Source organism: Micrasema longulum, unplaced genomic scaffold (assembly GCF_059751315.1).
Source record: "Micrasema longulum isolate JH-2025_06_02 unplaced genomic scaffold, ASM5975131v1 h1tg002414l, whole genome shotgun sequence".
NCBI classification, from domain to species: Eukaryota; Metazoa; Arthropoda; class Insecta; order Trichoptera; family Brachycentridae; genus Micrasema; species Micrasema longulum.
In genome coordinates this window covers 84,325-102,556 of record NW_028279561.1, presented here as the reverse complement: position 1 = coordinate 102,556, position 18,232 = coordinate 84,325, and the positions used below count along the sequence as shown (strand labels likewise).

The window sequence follows — 18,232 nt, the reverse complement described above, 5'->3', positions numbered from 1 at the left end:
TTGTTAATAAACATATGTTTTCCTTACAATAGAGATTGACTAGGGGTTTTGGCATACATTTATTTTAAACATATCTATGAATTCGAATAACATATTTATGAAATCTTATATGTATGTTATAAGTATATAAGTTCTAGAATAAAAAAAATATTGAAACACAATTGTAGAAAAAATGCACTTCTTGTTAGAAGAGAATCACATGACTTAACAAGTTGACTGCCGTTCATCCATTTGTGCGTGATGAGATACTATCGTATCGCGCACTAGCGCAGGGTGCCGATCACTGATTCACACATAATACTTATTTAACCCATGTCCACAAAATCTCTCCAGGCCTCTCTGTTTGCGATCAACTCCCGTGTATCCTCCCTAGTCAGGTACAAGTCTTGTAGTTCAGACGTAAACTGCCGACAAACTGTCAGCCGTAGATGTCCAAAACCGCAAGAACCTGATACTTTGTGAAGGCATCCGTAATATATGGCCCAGCTAGCCTTATCACCTCCAGCTTTTTTTTGTATTATTATCCTGTTCAATTAATTAATTCAATCATCAAATAAATACTTTGTCTTTATATGAGCACCACCGTACCTAAGTTTAGTCTAAGTTTCAAGAGGCGTAATTTCCCAGTCGAATAGTAATTATATTTTAGTTATGTAAAAATTTAAGTTTATTTTTTTTCCAAAATACCTTAGAAAACGATTGTTTATATCTTATTTTTCTTTATAATTATTTTTGAAATTAAAAAATGGAATTTTAAAATGGCCAAATCGTATTAGTTCTTTACTTTTTATGAGACTACTCACCTTAATGTGTTTTTTTTATTTCATCATTATCCTATAATAAACGGTACAAAATAAATCATCACACGTATGTGCATATTCAGTGCTGGGAATGAAAATTTCAATGTCTATCACACACAAATACATAATTTTTAGTTTTTATTTTCAGAGAAATTGGAATACTTTACTAAAAGCATAAATAGAGAAGCGATTTTGTAGGAAAACAACCGGCATTCCCCGCTCTTCACCTTTGGTAAAGCGGCAGTCAACCTGTTATTATATTAGAAGCTTTAAAAGGCTTTTTCACATTTACAAGATCAAAAAATATATTAAAAACATGTGTGTGCGTGTGTAAGGAATGTGAAAATATAAAAGTATTGTACACTATGTATGTTGTATATGAAAATATATGTGAAATAAAATATGTAGTTTTTAAATGTAAAAGATTAATACATTGTGCATCAAACACCTCTTTTTTTCTCAAAATACTCACCATATTGTATTATGAATTATACTAAAATGGTGACCGTTTAATACCGATCTGAAATCGATTTAAACAAGACCTCTACATTGACTCCCTTTTGGAATATATATTTGGCAACACAGACATAGAATTATTGTTTTATGTCTTGACACGTCTTCCAGATTTGAGTGCACCATTCCGTGTGCCGTTCTTCGGTAAGTGTCCATTGCGCGGTATTTCTCCATTTGCAAAACGACTTGCTAGAGAAGTATTCTTGCGAGATTCAAAGAGCACATCTGAGTCTGTATCTGAGTCAGAAACGGACATTTTTCCGGTTGCAACTAAAAAAGACTTAATTTTTACTTTTGCATATGAGGAATGAGGAAGTTCAGTGGTTTTAAACATATATATATATTTGTTAATAGACTATCAAACTAAGCCAATTTAAAAAAAAAAAAAATATGTATCTTATTATCAGCGCTATGATTGTTAAAAGTTTTGTAATTTATAAATTATTCCACCAGTGACGTCACAAGTTATGGCCGGTAAGTTCTGCTGATTGGTGAGTGGCTTCCCAGAGACCGGAAATCTATCACAACACTCTTATCATTGGTTAATTCGGAATACCTTGTGACGTAGTTCATTTTTATTCATTTTTCATACATTTTTAATATACTTCACGGTATAATGGTCTAATTTTTACCGCGTGTAAGAAAACATTTTTGAGCACTGAACTTCCTCATTGTCCAAATAAACTCATTTTATTAATAATATTGTAATTCTGGTGATCAATTATGCAACTGCAAAATGATGAATTTTTCAGAAGAGATGAAAAACAATTGTTAATTATGGACAGCCGAAAAGGAACAAAGAAAATTTTAGTGGTACCGTCAAACGTGACAATTTTGCCCAGTTTTAACAAACTTTTACGATATCATATTTTTTTTGTATAGGGCTACTCCTATCCATTTTGTTGAATAGTAATACTAATTATTCTGAGCATTTTTACAAGTACAAAACGTTTGCTTTTCTTTTATTTATGCAATTTTAGTAGACAAAACATGCTGGGCAAAATTATCTCCACTTGTTGACAATTTTGCCCACTTGGTAATTAACTGTTATTTTTGGTTTTATCATCCTTATCGTATGATAATTATTACTACTTTTTGGGCGAAAAAAACTGTTTATGTTTAAACAATAGCATCATTGAGGCATTACCATTATAAAATCAACGAAAAAACCCGGTGGGCAAATTTGTCAACTATTTCCTCAATTTTTCTATACAATGTAGATTTGTGGGCCAGGGTTGGCAAACAATTGGATTTTTAACAAAACCAAAGGAGTTTATCTCTAATCCTTTTAATTTGTTCTTGTTTGACTATGCATAAGCCATTTTTTTTTTTTTTACAAACCATTTCAGTTCTGACGCGATTTTCGTAATTAAGGGAGCTTGCCCCCAAAACGATTTTTCTTTAAATGTGTATGTAGAAAAAAAAATCGATCTTTATTTTTTTTGTACAGCAGTGCAATTAATTGCTAGATTAACTATACTTTGAAATTGTATTTTTTGTACAGAATTCATAATATTTTGTATGTTTTATTTTCTTCTTTAAAGGATTTCGGCAGTGGGCAAAATTGTCATGGCTGGGCAAAATTGTCATGTTTGACGGTAATGATTTTGATAGGCGTTAATAAAATGAAAAAATAATTTAACCGAAAAAAGCAGATAAAATGAAGGAGGATTTAATAACAGATAAAAAATAGATGGTATGAAATCCAGCCCTCATTTATGCTATTTAAAAATGGACTTTTTATTGTTTTTATTATATTTTTTTATCGTTTACAAATAAGACCAAGATTACAAAATGTTCTGCAGCATCATTGACGGTTGGAATTCTAGACTCTATTTAAAAAAATATATATTTAAATAAAAAAATAGTTGCTAAATAAAATAAGCCTAAAGAAATAAACGCTGAATTCAAACTTACATCTTTTAGTTTCTTCTTCGTCTCCACCTCCTAGTAGAGTGTAACGAGCAATTCTACGATGAACTGAATTTTTTCGAGAACACAACTTTGAGATCAGACAGCAGCACCCCCAAATAATACCGACAATAGACAGAAACACTAATAAGCCAGCAACAACGACATATAAAATGGACCAATCTAGAAAAACAAACAAAACAAATAAGCTACACTAATGAGTTAATGTTTTTGATAAACAAACATTCTTAATTTTCTGTTTTAAAAACTAACCTCTGTTTTGAAAAAATATTTACAATCTGTCATTTGAATCAAATACGAGGGCGGATTGAAAATGAAGCTACCTAAGTAGGAAAAAAACTTTTTTTTTCAAAAACCATTTATTTCTCAACACAGTCTCCTTTTACTTCGACACACTTAGTAAGACGATATTCCAACTTTTTTATGCCATCTGAATAATACGATTTCGGGAACCTCTCAAAATACGCGTTAGTTTCGGTAATCACTTCTTCGTTTGAGCTATATCTTTTTCCTACGAGCCATTTTTTTTTAAAGTTTGGAAACAGGAAAAAGTCACTTGGAGCTAAATCTGGACTATAAGGGATGATCAACCAATTCAAAGTGTATTTTACGTAATTTTAGCATCGTATCTAATTCTGTGTGAACCGGTGCGTTGTCTTGAAGAAAGAGCACTTTTTTCTTCTTTAAATGTGGTTGTTTTTCTTTGATTGCATCATTCAATTGATCCAATAAAAACGATAATAGTTTCCTGTGATTGTGGATCCTTTTTCAAGATAATCGATTAGCAATATTCCGAGTGCATCCCAAAATACAGTGGCCATAACCTTGTCAGGCGATTTCACTGCTTTTTCCTTCTTCGGAGCACTTCCACCAGCTTCCACCCATTGTTTCGATTGATTTTTGGTTTCAGGTGTATAGTGGTGCACCCATGTTTCATCAACAGTTATTAATCGACGCCAAAAATCAACAGGATTACGCTTTATCATGTCCAAACACTGCTGTGAAGTGGTCTCTCGAACTCGTTTTTATTTGACACTGAGCAAACGCGGCACCCATCTTGCCGATAGCTTTTTCATATGCAAACGTACACGCAAAATGTTGAACACACGTTTATATGAGATGTTTGCCATTTCAACAATCTCACGCAACTTCACTCGGCGATCATTCATAACTATATCGAGGATTTTCTTGATATTTTCTTCAGTAACCACCTCTTTTGGCCTTCCTGTTGATGGTATTGTTGCAGTGCTTGTTCGGCCGCGTTTAAACTCAGCAATCCAATATTTTATCATGTAATCTGAAGGAGCAGACTCACCGTAATGTTTATCGAGCTTTTCTTTTGTCTCTTTCGCCGTTTTCCCTTTCAAATAATAGTGTTTAATCACTGCACGAAATTCGCTTTTTTCCATTTTTCAAGAAATACAATAGTTGTTTACTTCAAACGACTACAGCAAATAAACTAATCAATGAATTTAGGTGACATTTTAACAGCTGCCGTTTGACAGATCGCAATTTGGAAAAAATAAATCTTTTTTGTGTTTTTGCTGCCATCTAGCGCTAGGTAGCTTCATTATCAATCCGCCCTCGTAGGTGCGTTTTATAAGCTTATTTAAAAAATTTCATTGCAATTTGCTAAAAACTTTTCTTAGGTACTGTATATTTTTCCTATTAACTAAATATTTAAAAAATATAAAGTGTTCCTTTGGTGATAAGTGATATAGAAATATTTTGGTTCTTCTCAGCAGCTGAAGTAGATTTTATCTCAGTTATTGTATTTGTATACATATAATATTTATGGAGTATTTTTCTTACCGCAGTTGGGATCCATATCATCAACAAATGGTGTAAAAATGTTCTGCATCCAAAAAGCTTCACAGAGACACTGCCGAGTAGGCTCATTACACACTCCATGTCCAGAACAATTGTTTTGACAGACAACAGTATCAATAAGAGCCACATTAAGCTCCAGTAATCCGGCATCTCTTCGCAACTTACTTTTTAACCTAGAAACTACTACAGGGCCCGGTAGAAACTCAGATGGATTTTTCTAAGAAAAAACAAAACAAGAATTGTAATGATATACCTATTTATTTATGTAATTAATAAATGAATTACTATTTTAACATACCTTATCGGTGACGTAGAAGATAATTTGTGCTTTTGTAGTTAATTGATCAGCTCTTACATCACTAATATTAATGCTGTATGACTCCCCTAAAAGAAGCCCCATTTTTTGTTCTAGCGATGTCATTTGTCCATAGGTCAATGCACTGGACGGTGCATTCAAAGTCAACTGCACCAAATTGTGTTTATTGGGGTTTGATTTGATATTTATGCTAACAGTATCCGTGTCGGAGAGTCCTTGATCATCCCAAACTTCCAGGCTAAAGACGTATCTTCCCGGCACTACATCAGTTAGCTAAAAAAATAAAAATAAGAAACTTTAATTTTCATTTATTTCCTATATAAAAAAAACAATATTTGAACTGACTTGGACCGAACTTTTAGGGAGATGGTATAAAAGTTCTTTAGCTAATCAGAAAAAAAATTTTAAAACAAAATTCATTAAAAATTTATTACCATTAACACTGCTTGTTTGTCGGTATCCCAGACCACCTTTCCAGTTGCTAATCCCGTGGGTTGGCGTGACCATTGCCAGCGAGCAATACGCAAATCATCCCTGGATTGAGAGCCGTTGATTATCACCACACTAACGGGGAGTATTATTGTTTGGTCTCCGCCTGCATTCGCTTTTGGTGGTGCATTTTTGTCTAGAACACAATTTATTTATAATTTATTTTTATCTCAATAAAACGGCTGAATAGAGCGAAGCTGATTTCAGCAAATTATTTTTAAAACATACCACAATGATAAAAATAAACTTGATTTTATGTTAAAAGTGATTACTTAAATCAGCTGAACACAGACCACAATACCTATATGTTTAAACATTCATAGTCTCTTTTCAAAGGGGTTCTCTGTTGCTGTTGAAATATCTGATAATATTGATAGACTAGATAAAATGTTGTTTTTAAAATTAATGTTCTGATTTATTTCTTTCTTTTTTCTTTCAATTCTTATTTACTTAAACAGATTTAGGGCTAAATGAGTTCTATTTATTTCATGCAACCAATTTTGTCCATTTTGACAAAAACGTAACTAAAACCTAACTTTTTTTTATGCAACTGGCCCTAAATCTGCTAATATATAAATAAATTGGATTTTGTGGCAACATTCATAATAAGAAACTTACTTTGGGTGACAGTTATATTTACAGTGTCTGAAGCAGAATTTCCATTGTCATCCAATACTGTTAGTTGTATTTGATATTCTCCTTTGGTCAATTGGGTTAGATTAGTTGTAGACTCATTGAAGTGAGTTAGAGTGGCATTGGTTGGGCCATCTAGTAGTTTCCATGTATAGGCTACAATGCGGTGGTCATCAGTGGAATTGGAGCCATTAAGGAAAACCCATGTTAGGGGAAGAGAAATATACTAGAGAAGGAAAAATAATTGTAAGATACTAAATAGAAAAATGAAGTATTATATTACACAGAGGAAATTGTTAAAAGTGAAACCATAATAATACAGGGTGGGGCATTGCCATCTCTCTAGTTATGAAAGGCTTGAGGATCGGTTGTAGGATGGAGACGATGTCGATTTGTGCAGACGGCTGGGAAGTTTCCATGTCAGTACTGTCAGTTTCAAACATGGTGTGGATGAATGAACAGTGCACTTTTATCGTTGAAGTGTACATCCGCCAAAACGAGTCTATATTAGACACCCAACGCGCGTTCCATACTCGGTCCACCGCCAATTCCTGCTCGCTAAAAAACTTTAGGGAAACAGGATCTGTTGTCAGAAAAAGAGATGTAAGTCCTCAAACGGCCCAGACACTCAAGAACATTGACGCAGTCAGGCGCTCAGTTTTGCAATCGCCTAAACGCTCGCTTGCAAACATGCTGCTGCCCTTCAACTTTCAGACCGCTCTACAAAGAGAATTCTCCATAAAGACTTAGGTTTTTATCCGTACACGATGGTCATCGCCCAGAATGTGATTGGCATAATCGATTTGAGGCATGCGATAGTTTCCCGGGAAATTTATCTCCCTGAGAGGTGATATTCAGTGGCCCCCATACTCGTCAGATTTGGCCCCTTGTGATTTTTTTGTAGGGTTATCTTAAAGCCGAAGTTTATAAACATCGCCCAAAGAACTTACAAAACCTGAAGGAGGCAATCTGCACGGAGATTCACCTTATACCCCCAAGAAATGCTCCAAAAAATTGAGGGATGCTTCAGAGATCTCTTACAGGAATGTTTAGGCAATAATGGGCACGACTTATTTAATGTTCTTTTCAAAATAACATAAGATAAAATTTCTTATATTGTAGTTTTCAGAAATAAAAATAAATTTGTTGTACCTCAAAAAGCTTTTCATTTATCCACATACAAAACTATGGAAATAGCAACGCCGCATCCGTTACAAAAAAGAGAATCTCTTATTTATATTAATTATATATTTTCTTTTTTTTCAATTAGCTAATTTGATTTACGATGATGATTTAAATGCTTCGAATTGGTACACATTTTATTAAACAATTTCTACTGTATATCTATCATACATAACATAATAAATACACACATATTTAAAGAAAATATATTTAAGTCATATTTATTAAAAGATTCAAAGCATGAGTTCAGCTAGCTCTCTATAGTGCAATAGGTTTGGCGCTAATTAAATGTTGGATTAAGCTTATTAAGGATCTCCTTTTGTTAACAGTTATAACTCCATGTCACCCATCTATATTCCGATTCAAATTTGATCCATTGGTTCTCCAGTAAAACCGCGATATAACGAAACGCGATTTAGCAAAAAATGACGTATATCGAAAAAAAATCAAAATTTATTCCCTAAAACCTATTTTTCATACAAAAATACATTTATATAACAAAATCCCGTTAATGTGTATAATAAAATAATTTTTGTCTCGTATGAAAAAATGCCAATACATTTACGTAAATTTATAACGAAATAAAAAAATGTTAAAAGTTGGAAATATTATTTCGCACGTTCAAAGCCACGCCGCCGCTGCATCTGCCGTATGTGAACGGTTTTATGGCCTTTACGGCGGCGCGCAGCGGTCTGTCGGCACCTAGAACTGTCAAAGTGCGTGTGTATGTATGTAGGCATGTGTGTGAAGGAAAACCTCCGAACCTCTCTGAATACTGCCGAGAATGTCAGTCCGTCTATTATGTTTTTTGAAGCCGCAAAACCTTTTTTTTGCGACGGCGCGTAATACATACCTAGTATGACTTTTTTTTTTGTTATATGTGGGAATTCGTTATTACGAATTTTTATTTTCTGGTCCCTTGGATTTTGTTATATGGCGGTTCTACTGTATTTGTTTTAGTTTAAATATTATATTTGCATTGTTAGAGACAATTATTTAAACAAATAGAATGTTACATTTCCTGTATATACTTTGTTAGTAATGTAATATTATTTGTTAAGATTCCATGTTTTGTAATTCAAAAGTATTACTGACATGCATATTTTATAGGCCCAAAAATTTTTAATTATTTTTTTACTGATAATATTTTATTGATCCCAAACTTTCAAAATTTTCCTTCCGGTAGACAGCTGCGATTTTCTCCACTTCAGGTTTTCAAAATGAATAAATTTTTTGTCACCCGTCACAATTCAGTACAGAAATAATTTTCTTTCGTTGCGTTGAAGCAGCATTTCACAAATGTCTGCGATTTTCCATTTACCGAGTTTATTGTTTTTTTTTTTCCATTGCTCGTAAACGTCTGCTGATTGTTTCTTGTGACACATTGAATGCTTTTGCAAATTGCTGTTGAGTTTTGAGTTGGATCATCATCCAGTAATGCCTGCAATTGCTTGTCTTCGCATTTTTGTGGTCTACCAGAGCGCGCACTGTCTTTCACATTGAAATCACCACGTTCAAATTGTCGAAACCGTGTCTCACATGTTCTAATCGATGAAGCGTGCTCACCATTTGTTTCTACTAGCAAACGATGACTTTCGATGAAAAGCAATGCGTACCGCAAATGTTCTTCTTCAGGCACAAACGTCAACATAATCAATGAACAATACAACACAGATGCTATTGTCGGTTAATGTCAGACAAACAAACTGACGTACTGTCAAATTCATACGCTGCATACTGTTCGGTGGCGCCATCACTTAGTGAAACCAGAAAAGACTTAGGCATACCTTGGTATTATTAGTTGCATAATTTTACAGTATCACTTTAAAATAATGTTAAAATAATATTTGATAAAAACATGCATACTTCCCAGCAACACATGACCAAAACAATGTATAGGTACGCATTTATTTGATATCCATTGAAATAAAAATAAAAATAATTTTACCTGGTGTTTTCCAGCTCTGGCAGTAGGGGGTGTATTAGTAGGTGGTTTTACAAAAACATGAACGTCTGCTGTAGAAGATTGCCCTGAAGAATCTGTTACTTTCAATACAAATGTATACATTCCTTCTGATAAATTGGAGAGCTAAAATAAGAAAGTAAATGAGATTAAAAACAGATAATAAAAATGTTTGCAGGTTTATCAAAAAAAATATGACTAAAAAATCTACAACAGATAAGAATATTTTAATTTATACAATCGAGATTTTGTTTACAAAGTCACACGTATTGTATAAGTTGGCAGTGGCATAAACTGGAACTAATTTTCTATTGACATTTATCTATGGACTTTTTTACTGTCATCGTGCTTTTTGTTTTCTGAGTTTCCTCAAATGATGTGAGTAACAAAGCCTAGATCACATATTTTGACATAGTTGAAAGATAAAAAAAATAAAAAATAATACTCATAGTATGTAAAACTCAAGCCGAAAAGTGATTAGAAAAGGATATGTAGTTAGATAAGTTACACATTTCTCAATACACCAACATCTGAGTATTTATCACTGTTGTTTATTCAAAATGATATAAGTTAAAATAAAATACTCATCATTTAAAGATGAATGGGGAGCATTTTACACAAGTTTGACAGATGAAGGTACAATATCACATTCGATTGTCAATGTTAAAAGCTTCGGGGAAATTAATTCCATTCGGGGTTTTCGATCGATTTCAGTCAGTTGCGCATGATTCTAAAGATGAAGGAGTCAGTATAAGGCCCCAGTTCCAAGATGTTTTACGTATTGTCAACTTTATAAATAAAATTAAAGGACAATGATAAATAATACATAAATTATATTTTACCTGAAGATACGGAGAATGTGTATTCTGCATATCTACGGCCTTGTCCTGATCTTGGGAGGATTTGGTCCATTCCCAAGTAGATATTTCATGATCATCAGTTGATAGACTGCCGTTTAGGGTGAGATTGTTTCTGGGTAAATAAATAATTATGTCTTGCCCTAAAAATATAATAAGGTGGTTAAATATCAATATGTTTTCAAATCCAGCAGTTGAACATTATGGGAAATGATGTACTTGATCAATAGGTATTTTTGTTTTCCTTATCTGTAGATAACAATAAGTTTCACCGATATTTATATCAGCTTGAACAAACTTCATGCATCGCAGCATTACTTAGCTTTGGAAGATTAACTATTAAAACAACATCAATATTCTTCCCTTTAAGACAACATTTGGTCGAGGGTGCATGGATTATTATTCTGCAAAACTGTTCATTATGCTTCCCCAAATGGGCTTTACAAAAAAAAAATTGGTTAAGAAGAAATTTAGAAAATATCTTAATGACATGCGAACAAAAGAAATAAAAAATGAGCACTGTACAGTCCTTCTCAGAACAGGTTAGGTTAAAGTATGATAATTATAAAAAAGGGCCATTAATACTACATATAATATGAAAAAGTTGATTCAAACATTTATTTTATATTTATACTTATTAAAATAAATAATTTTAGATACCAGATGAGTGACTTGTAATACTTATTAAAGGATTTTAACCTGCATTTGCTTCAGGGGGATAATCAGTGTGGTTGAGTACTGTTATATTAGCAGTGGTAGAATTTTTCACATGGTCGGAGTCTTCAACTGTCAAACGGAAGGTATAGTTTCCAGGAAGCTTCAAGTCAGTCAACTGCAAGGTGGGACCATCGCGAAGGGGAGGCTGGTATCCGAGGGGGCCAGAAGTTAACTCCCAGCGCCATGAAATTATTGCGTCATCATCCTGAAAAATTGATTTTGTAAATTTCCAGGATTATTATGTCGTCCACAGATAGATTGTGGAACCCGTATAACAACTATTTTCCAAATGACTGACAAAAATAATTATTTTTCAACCAGTAGTTAAAATTTATTAAGAAAAACAATATTTTCATAGTCTTTTTTAAATATATTTTTTATAATATACATACTATGATAATTCTTTTCTATGCAAACTTGTAGAAATAATTTATTATATAAATAAAAGACGAGTGATACTTTAATCCACAAATTTGGATTATCCAGTGACCGGTTTCATCGCTTTTTTTCTTTTTCATGTGATTTTGAATTATCTTTCCTTACCTCTATTTTGTATAAATACATTGAACTCCTTAATAAAGATACCAGTCTTGAAGATGTCGCGGAAGCGATGAAACCGGTCACTGGATATTCCAAATTTGTGGATTAAAGTATCACTCGTCTTTTATTTATATAATAAATTACAATGAACTTCCATCAAGAATTTTCACTTACAAACTTAAATGTTGTAGAAATAAGAGAACGTATATGCAAGCTGGGGTGACAGCTGTCATTTACGTACATAAATTTAAGTTTATGAACTGTAACAAAAATGTTAGAGCACTATTTGTTCTCTTCTAGAAAATTCTTCAATACCACTTATGATGAATTCAACATCACATGTGTTATATGACGAACTCAATATCAGTATATATTGACAAAATTATGAATCGTTTTTTATTAGTACCTTGCTGTCACTTCCATCTAGAACTGCTCCTGTGTTGGGTAGTTTGACATTTTGAGACGGAGGTGTAATAATGACTATGGGAGCTTTATTCATCCTGTTTGGTGGAAGGACAGTAACATTGGCGTAAGCTTCGCCGTAAGAGTTTGTAACACTTCCGTTCACAGTCACTTTAAAGCGATAGTTTCCTTCTGTCAACTGTGAAAGAGTCACAGTTCCTCCATTTTGTTCTTTCATATTACCTTAGAAAATAAACAGAAAACAAGAATTATAAAAATAAATAAATATACATAATATGCATGCATATGCACACATAACTTTTATTATTGTTTAATATTTTGTGATTTTAATTATTTTGTGACTTATTTAAGTAAATGTTTATTGCAGTTATCACATTTTTTTTATAAAGTCAATATGTGCACAATATAGATAAAATGAATGTTAAGAATAAAATGTATACAGTTTTTAAGATAAAATCAACCCTCTTTTTTTTAAAATAAAGATGTTTGATTATGCATTTACTATTTCAAAAAATATATTTCATAAATGGATACTTCAAACGCAGACAGACCTCGGCTTTGCGGGAACAAAAATACAATTGTGTATGCTATATTATTGTTTAAATAAATAAATAATAAAAAAATAGATTTGTTCCATGTGTGAGTCAAGTATTTTAACCACTACACCACGAAAGCCGCCAATTAGAAAACAAGATTATTGAGTTCATGAAATATACTTTGGTATTTTATAGATACCTGTGAATCCACCTTTAGGTTGATCAACCAACTTCCAAACATAATTATAATGATCATTACTGGTCTTTTCATCCGGAATAGTGTATGCTGAGAGAGTCACCTCATTTTCTGGCAGTCTTACCTGGAAGGAAAAAAAGACATATCATCAATCGTTATATTGTCACCGTTTAGGCTAGTCACTAATCCAAAAAACACCATTGAGAAATCGCAACTCTAAAGTTCAGAGGCCAAGGAAAAATAAGATTCTTGTGTTTTGGAATTTTTATGTATACAACATAATTCATTTGTCTTTTTAATAAATTCCATTGGTAACTTTTTCTATTAGATACATTTTAATACATCTGGAAGGTTTTTAATGTGGCAAGGTGGCTAAAATTTTGTATAGTGACTTTTGCTTGTTTATAATCTGGACAATGCAACTCAAACAGAAAGGAAATATTACAAAATAATTATTAAATTTTGTGGGTAAAATTATGTTTAATATCAAAAATATTTTAAGTTTTGGTAGAAAACTGTCATACTTAAGAAATCATAAAAGTTTGACTAAATTCTATCAGCCTTTAGTGATTTACACTTGTTGAGATTTTATTGAAAGTCACACCACTGTTTTTCACTTACAACAAATAATTTCAATTTACGCAACTAGTTTCTAACTAAGTAACCTTGGTGACTTTTGCCTCTTAAAGAACATAATTTTATACTTTGAATGGCATATTCAACTCAAAACTGAGTTTTTTAGTGTTAGTAACTTTTGGCTGAACGGCAAAGATATGATGTACCATAACTATCAAAAAATATCTTAAATTAATGCGAGCAACATAAAACTTTTTTTTTATTGGCTAATAATTACTTAGATAATTCAAAATGTAACACTAAAAAAGTTGATTTGTAGATAGAAAATAAAATAATGACAAACCTCTTTAGACAGAGCGGATACAGTTAATTTATTGATGTTTGGTTTTGATGATGTCTCAATTGAACTTTTAACAGGTTCACCAGTGTCCATCTTATTGCCTTCCTCCACTTTTGCAGAATTGAAAAGTACTTCTTTTTCAGTAATTTTATTGAGATCTAATGAATATGGTACAGGTCTTAATAAAGTACACATTCCAGTAGTATTCCTGACATACCCATCAATACATTTACATAGCCCTGATCTTGATTTGCTGAGAAGACGAACACATTCCTCATTCAGGGGGCAATCTGTTACAATGCCAACTTCACAGCCGACAAGCTTCTCAGTAAAATCCTCCGATGCATCCATTATCATTTGCTGATCACTTTTATCGAGAAAATTTTTCAAATTGTTAGGTCTACTTAAAAAATTTTCTTTGGACCCGATGTTTCCACTAAAATGGGAGAGCAAATCCGAATCTTGACCATCCGTGAGGAACTGTTTATTATATTTAATGGCATCTAAAGCATTCTCTGGTTGCAAGCCTGTCCTCCGATTCACATTTGCCAGGTTATCAATTATTTCATCTTCTAGAGAAAGAGTAGGTATACCTTGATAACTTGCATAGTTAGCTCGATCCAGAATATCCTGCCAAATTTCTGTAAAGAAAAAACCGCAGATGGGAAGGAAGTTATAAAAAAATACAGCACAACAGCCAGACCAATCGAGATATTTTTTGGATTTTTATCTTGCAACTAGCGGGAATCAAACCCGAGACACTTGGCCATCTAACCAACTTTCTGCGTCTGTGGGTTGAGTAACCGACAAGTACTATGATCTGCCAGTATTTTAATAGTTTCATGCACAAAATCAAGCTCCATAATTTACCAGTATATGAATGGCATATACGTTTATGATTATAACTGCGGTGCTTTCACACTTATCATTATGGAGACTGATGATTAATCGAGAAAGAATAAACGGATATGAATGTCAAATTCAGTACTTCGTAGCATTTATTAATATTAATATACATATTTATACTTAAAAGCACAAATCAAACTAAAAGTTTCATGCATAAATTACATAATAAAACCGTTTTTACAAAAACCTATTTTAGCTTATGTATTTTATACTTATGTATGTTTTCACTAATAAGACACTTGCCAATTTTTTTGTTGGTGGACTAGTGAAAGAGGGCTGTATTAAGATGTGTTTCAATACTAAAACTTACCATCCTCCGATACTGGACTCACTAGTACCATTGTAACATGTGCTCCAAGGTGTATATTTTCCGAGCGAAATAATGGTAGACACAATTCATCGCTGGCACATTCTATGTGATAGCATGTGGAATCATGCATGAATACCACATTACATGTATCAACAACACAGCAACCCATTACACACTGTTTTAATCCTCTTAATTTTGGATTCTCTGTGTAATTGCCAGCGGTCGAGTTTCCTGTAAGATTAGAGATAGCACATTGTTATTTTTTTATAACAGGACAAAATACTATATCTTCATTCATATTTTGTCCTGGTGTTGAGTTGGGACGCACATATATTTAGAAAAAATACAGGAGAAACAATTTTCATATTTTCAATAAATTAAAAGCATAAAACAAATTCATAAGCAATAAAACATGGACTTAAAAGTAAATCATACAAAAAATCCCAATTTCAAAAATCGAAATAGAAATAGATAAAATATCATCAAGTCCCCCATAGAAAATCAAATTCGAAATACTAATAAAAAATGTTTATATAAGCTATGCTTTGTTAAAATAATGTATGTTTTTAGTGCAACGTTTTTCAAACGTAGAAAACACGAGCAAACAATTTTCTTTCTAATGATATACCGAAATATGTTCATTATAAGGCTTTTTAGTGCCAGACAATTATTGTGCTAAAATACGAGAGAATGGAACCTCAGACCTGGAGTCTGCAACACTACACCACAGAACCATGATTTGACCGGATATTCCAGGATAGACTTAAATATTCTGGTACAAAACATAGTATAAAACATGGTACAAAACATAGTCGTGAGGGTGGGTTGCCTAATTTATATCATTGGGGGGGAATTTAAAATGCTATAAGAGACAAGAGAAATGAAGGAAATCAGGCAAGAGAAGAGGAAAGAAAAAAAAATAGAATATCTAATTTAAGAAGACAGCTAAAAAATCATTTTGGAAACAGTGTTGTAATGTCATGTTACATTAAACAAAAGACACATTTTGAAATACAGGTATTTAAAAACGAAGTTTTAACATAAAACAACAACAAAACAAACCATCAACATATTCAACAACATATTTAACATAATGTTATACTATTTAATCATCTATTTCTATCATTAGTAAAAACAATGAAATAATTTAGACCTGTTACTGAAAAATGAATTCTTTTCTTTTAAATAGATTTGATATAATCAAGTTTTAGTTTAGCAGCAGAAGGGTTAAAATTCACTCTAATATATTAACTATACCAAAGTGATTTAGCCGATTATGGGTTTAAAAACATTAATTAAAAAGAAGATATATCTAGTCATGAAAAAACGCCTACATTAGAAAAAATTTGGCCTAAACGATTATTAAAAATGGAAAGCTATGCTTTGAAATATCGAAAAATAAATGAAAAAAATATTTTTAAATAATGCAGAGAATTGTGCAATCAAATAGAAAACATAGAAATTTATAATTAAGATTAATAATATTGAATACCTCTTGGTGCATATCCTAAAAAATTTCTTGGGTAAAGATGGGGACATCTATTTTCATCATTCCACATATCTTCATATTGAGCCTCACACAACTTTAATATAAATAACATATTAAGAATAGATGCTAAAATAATGTCCTTATACCTTTTGCAATTCATGTTAGATATATATTCTGAAAAGAAAATATACACAATATAAATTTGTTGGTAACAACTCGAATTACGAATACAGAATAAAAATTAAAAAGAGCAGATGTTAGGAAGAACAATAAAACACTGGGAATGAGTATAATAATTAGAGATAAGGAATAAATATGCGGGTTTGCTACGTACAGAAAAATAAAATATAAAACTACGAGACTAATTAAATACATACGCGACGATAAATTGTATGTTATCAAAACCAACTAATTAACAACGTGGGCGAAGGAAGTAGGATAATAATCAAGATTAAACTTACGGGCATTAATATTTGACAAAAAGTTTGACATATGTCGCAGTCGAAGTCATATTTTTAATTTAGCTTTTTTGCAGAAGTGGTAGCACTAGGCACTAGTGCCACTAGTAGCTGTCAATTGTCAATTCATGTATTTTTAATTTACAATTTATGGCTAACAGGTGATTATTTTATTTTAATTTTATCAGGGGGAGAATAAATGAAAAATGAAAAAAAAGTATGTTTATGGGGTAGTTTGGTTATTTGAGAGAGTGGGGAGGTTGAGAAAAATATAGATGAGATTTGATCATCTTGGAGGCTGTTAAAAACAAGTTCCGCGTTCGCACGTATGAATAGACGGAAGCTGTCCTTCTCTCCGCTAATTTAGAGGAAGCGGGAACATCCGCCCATCGGAAATTTGAAATTTAATGGAAGATCGCGTCTTCCTAGTGCCATATCGGATATGTGATATAGAAATTCATTTGTCATGTGTTTCCCTATTTTTAAATTCCCGGTCACGATGTTATTTTAATTAAAACAAAATGAATTTAATGCCCAAAAGGAAAAATAGGAAATTTAAATCTATCCTGAAAACGTTTAAATTTGAAAATAATTTTACAAAGCTTAAATTTTTTATGTACCTATTTATGTTTATTAAGTTAGAAAAAGGGAACTGTCTTCGAGCTAATTACAAACATGAGAAAAAAAAGAAAATTACCTACAGAGCTAGGTCCTTAACTAATGCAGAACGTAATTGTCACTATTTACTTATATTTTTATTCTAACACAATCCAAAGCAGAATCAATATCAGTTACCGAAGCCGAAAGTTGGGCGAATCAGCATTGGTTACCAGAGGGTGCAGGTCGAGGACAGTTGCCCTTTAATGCTACAAATGCATGGGCTTTGGTCACTCCGTGGCAAGATGCCTGGAAAACAAAGACCATTGCCTGCACTGTACGGGTGACCATAAATCCATGACCTACACCAAGAAGGACAAAAAAGCAGGTCATCGATGCTGGAACTGCATCGAGATGCTCTTTCCTCTTCAAGTCTGATAGACACCGTTGACAGATGGAGAGTGGAGTTTAACAATAAACATCTAAGTTATCATAATCCCATTAACTTTGAAATCCCATTAACTTTGAAATATTTTCATACGGAAACCAAAACGGCCATCTATAACAACAAAAATACCAACTAAGAAATGTTTTCGAAAGAAGTTCAACGTAAATTAAAGTAATATAAA

The 18,232-nt window shown here is 32.4% G+C and overlaps 1 protein-coding gene across 1 annotated transcript; it reads right to left on the bottom strand.

The window, feature by feature from the left end:
- Nucleotides 1–713: 713 nt before the first annotated feature.
- LOC148272256 (dyslexia-associated protein KIAA0319-like protein) lies at nucleotides 714–17,126 on the bottom strand. Its single transcript, XM_088240291.1, has 15 exons — nucleotides 17,010–17,126; nucleotides 16,552–16,722; nucleotides 15,060–15,290; nucleotides 13,847–14,484; nucleotides 12,931–13,051; nucleotides 12,179–12,417; nucleotides 11,215–11,437; nucleotides 10,501–10,658; nucleotides 9,644–9,784; nucleotides 6,499–6,739; nucleotides 5,826–6,016; nucleotides 5,374–5,664; nucleotides 5,058–5,292; nucleotides 3,231–3,407; nucleotides 714–1,583 (listed from the first exon to the last, which is right to left on the bottom strand). The coding sequence occupies exons 1-15, from the start codon at nucleotides 17,038–17,040 to the stop codon at nucleotides 1,402–1,404; spliced, it is 3,270 nt and encodes a 1,089-aa protein (XP_088096417.1). The 5' UTR covers nucleotides 17,041–17,126; the 3' UTR covers nucleotides 714–1,401.
- Nucleotides 17,127–18,232: the final 1,106 nt, after the last annotated feature.